Genomic DNA, 3,449 nt, shown 5'->3' with positions numbered 1-3,449 from the left:
GGGCGCTCCCGGCCACCGCATCCTCGACCTGCTGGGCTCCGGCGATCCTTCCGCCTCCGCCTTGGAGTAGCTGGAACCACAGGCACGTACTACCACACCCGGCTCATTTTGATTAATTGTAGAGATGAGGTCTCGCCAAGTTGCCCAGGCGGGTCTCGAACCCGTGGGCTCAGGCAATCCACTCACCTCAGCCTCCCAAAGGTGCGGGATGACAGGCTGAGCCACTGAGCCTGGCTCTGTTTAGTTTTTAAAAGGTGTTGGAAGAGGGGTGCTGGGAAACTTCCATGGTAGACGTGTAATATCAGTGATAGGAGTATCATGCAATTATGGCAAGAGACCTGCTCGCTTTATTTATTGATGCATGTATTCTGATTTATTTGGCCTTTTAGCTTCCCCCCTCTCTGGCCCCACCCCTCAAAAAGACCCACTCACTGCATTCTAAAGGTTTTGTTTTGCTACCTCAAAGCCAGAGGTATCGTACCTGGCACTTTTGGCAGAGTGTCTAGGAACATGTTAATCATTGACTCACAAAGAAAGTCACATTTTCCCTCCGCTAGATGTTGCATTAGCGCAGCACACAAAGCCACATTACCTGAATAAATTTTGAAGGAAGAAATACGTACCACCACCTCCCCCAGCTACACACACCTACCCCTAAGCTTTAGGGGTCTACAAGAAGTTACGTGTTAGTAGAATTCTGAGACTCTGACCGCAGTTAGAATAAAGCGGCTCTGGGTCACCTGGAAAACAGTAAACCTGGCAGATAAAGCTCAAGATTATAGTTTCTGTAGTTGGTAGCAATTAAAAACAGCTTCAGACATGTTTAATAGTTGATTTGAACTGCAGGGCTGATACTTGGAAAGAAATTGCCCTTGGACTGCAGAGGAAGGTGAAACTTTATATTTCTGTTACTCAGAAGTCGTCTCCACGTGCCACAGCTCTTGGTATTTTATTCCTCTGTTAGGCTCCGTTTTCACTTATGGCAGGAATATCATAATTTAAAATCTGCAACATTCAATAATTGCATTAGAAAAAAGTAAGAAGTGTCATGGTGACCCTTCCATTCATTCTACATGGCTTTGAGATTAACAGCCTCCAAAATTATCCTGAGTACATGCTTTAGTCTAGCTTCGTTTTTTAGTTTTACAGGGTTTTATCCTGACAAGAGAATCGACATAGGGTAGTATAAGATTACTGAGAGCTTATCTCTGAGAGTCAGCTTCCAAAAGTAACTGTGTGTGTGCTTTCTCCTTCCCACGCAGCATGCCACGAAACTGGAAGAACCTGTAGCTTAGAGCCATCATCCTTACTTTCCTGACAGCCTTTTGTAGAGTCAGTACCTGGCACAGGCCAGGTAAACACCTCTTACAGATCAGCCTGTACTTCCTAAAATGAAATCTGAGATCCAGTTTACTTAGAAGGTTCCCCCCTCCCCCAATAAATAGAGACAGGGTCTCTTTATGTTTCCCAGGCTGGTCTCCAAATCCTGGGCTCAGGCAATCCTCCTGACTCAGTCTCCCAAGACACTGGGATTACAGGTGTGAGCCACCACGCCCGGCCTACTTAGGTTTTTTTTTTCTTTTTCTTTTTCTTTTTTTGAGTTGGAGTCTTACTCTGTTGCCCAGACTGGAGTGCAGTGGCACACTCACAGCCACCCCAGCGCCGACCTACTGGGCTCTGGCAGTCCTTGCATCTCACCCTTCTAAGTAGCCAGAACTACAGGTGCGCGCTACCACACCCGACTCATTTTTGATTTATCGCAGAGACGAGGACTCACCAAGTTGCCCGGGCTGATATCGAACCCGCAGACTCAGGCAATCCACTCACCTCAGCCTCCCAAAGTGCTGGGATGACAGGCTGAGCCTCCGAGCCAGGCCCTACTTAGGTTTCAAAAGGGGCCCCCCTTATAATTGGAAACTTAAAGCTATTCATATGTGCTAGAAGATTCTGAAATGCTGCCGAACCGAATGCAGGAAATGAGACATCTGCTCAGTGTTGAGCAAATGGCATCCTCGTGTGAGTGCCCCTCATGTGGATGTCTCAGCGTGTGCTACTGCTGCCGCCTGTGCTTGCAGTTCGCTGGCAAAGCGCTGCAGCGGACCCAGTTGTCACTGGACAATGACACCTGTTTTCCTCAGGGTGCCAGAAGTGCTTCGAGAGCTTCCAGTGATGTCCCCTGTGGACGACTTCAGGCAACCTCGCTACAGCGACAGTGGTAACTTTGAGATGCCGTCCAAGCGGGCGCCTGTGAAGGGAAGAGCTGGAAAGTCCAAGAGAATGGAGCCAGACCACTACGAAACAGACTACACGACTGGCGGCGAGTCCTGCGACGAGCTGGAGGACGACTGGGTCAGGTACGGAGTGATCATGGTGCCAGCAGTCAGTGGTGTCACTTCATTCTTTGCCAACCAGGCCTGGAGACAGGCTTTTGCTCATGTTGGTGTTTTTCTTGCTACCTTTGCTTGGTGACCTGAAGCAGGGAGGGTGTTTGGCACTCACCCTGTCCTGACACTTGCAGCTTCCCACAGGTGGCTGGTGGGCTTGGCCAGGGCTCTGACTTGTACCAGCAGTCACCCAAGAAAGGTCTTTCGAATAAATAAAATGCAAGTATAGAGGAACTTTGTCTTCCTGACTGTAAAGTTCCCAGACCAATGCAATGACTTTCTTTTAGCAGTTCCTTTTTTTTGTTTTTGCTTTTTGTGTTGGAGTCTCGCTCTATCGCCCAGGCTGGAGTGCAGTGGCACACTCGTGGCCACTGCAGCCTCGACTGGCTGGGCTCAGGTTATCCTTCCGCTTTAGCCTTCCAAGTAGCTGCAACTACAGACGCACGCTACCACGTCCAGCTAGTTTTTCTGGTTTTATTGTAGAGACAGGTTTCACCAAGTCGCCCAGGCTGGTCTCGAACCTCTGGGCTCAGGCAGTCCTCTCACCTTGGCCTCCCACAGTGCTGGGATTACAGGCTGAGCCACTGCTCCTGGCCACCAGTTACTTTTAAGTTAGGCTTTCGTGATAAGACCAGAGTTTCTTTTAAAGTTTAATCCGAAGAACTTTGGCAATTCAGTGTTCAGCCCAAGGTTGTGGTTAAGTTCCTAAGTTTTTTCTCGTCCACCATCACCAAATATACTCGTGTATGATGTGGAGCCTTTTTATGCCGGAGTATTTTGTGGACTAGGCCACACATCAGAAGCATTTGCGGTGTGAATGATGGTTAATCAAAACATTGCTTCTTATGGTTTTGGGAAGGATGGGTGGGGCATGTATAGCATGAAATCCCCTATTCATTGATGATTTTTTTTTCCCTCTGAGTCAGGGTCTCACTCTGTCACCTAGGCTGGGAGGCAGGCTGGAGCCTTAGCCTCCTGGGTTCAGGTGATCCTTCCACCTCAGCCTCCCGAGTAACTGGGATTACAGGCATGTGCCACCATGCCTGGCTCATTTTTTTTTTTTTT

The 3,449-nt window shown here is 48.7% G+C and overlaps 1 protein-coding gene across 2 annotated transcripts in view; it reads left to right on the top strand.

The window, feature by feature from the left end:
• Positions 1-3,449, top strand: part of OCLN (occludin) — a 47,183-nt gene that overhangs the window by 35,186 nt on the left and 8,548 nt on the right. For both annotated transcript variants that reach the window (XM_008067889.1, XM_008067890.2), the window contains one exon: positions 2,139-2,354. In XM_008067889.1, the coding sequence (XP_008066080.1) occupies positions 2,139-2,354 (216 nt within the window). The remainder of the gene's footprint in view (positions 1-2,138; positions 2,355-3,449) is intronic.

The sequence above is a fragment of the Carlito syrichta genome, unplaced genomic scaffold (genome assembly GCF_000164805.1).
Source record: "Carlito syrichta isolate Samal-C Ts95f unplaced genomic scaffold, Tarsius_syrichta-2.0.1 Scaffold309812, whole genome shotgun sequence".
NCBI classification, from domain to species: domain Eukaryota; kingdom Metazoa; phylum Chordata; class Mammalia; order Primates; family Tarsiidae; genus Carlito; species Carlito syrichta.
Note: the sequence above shows the minus strand (reverse complement) of the source record. Positions and strands in the feature narration are given on the sequence as shown.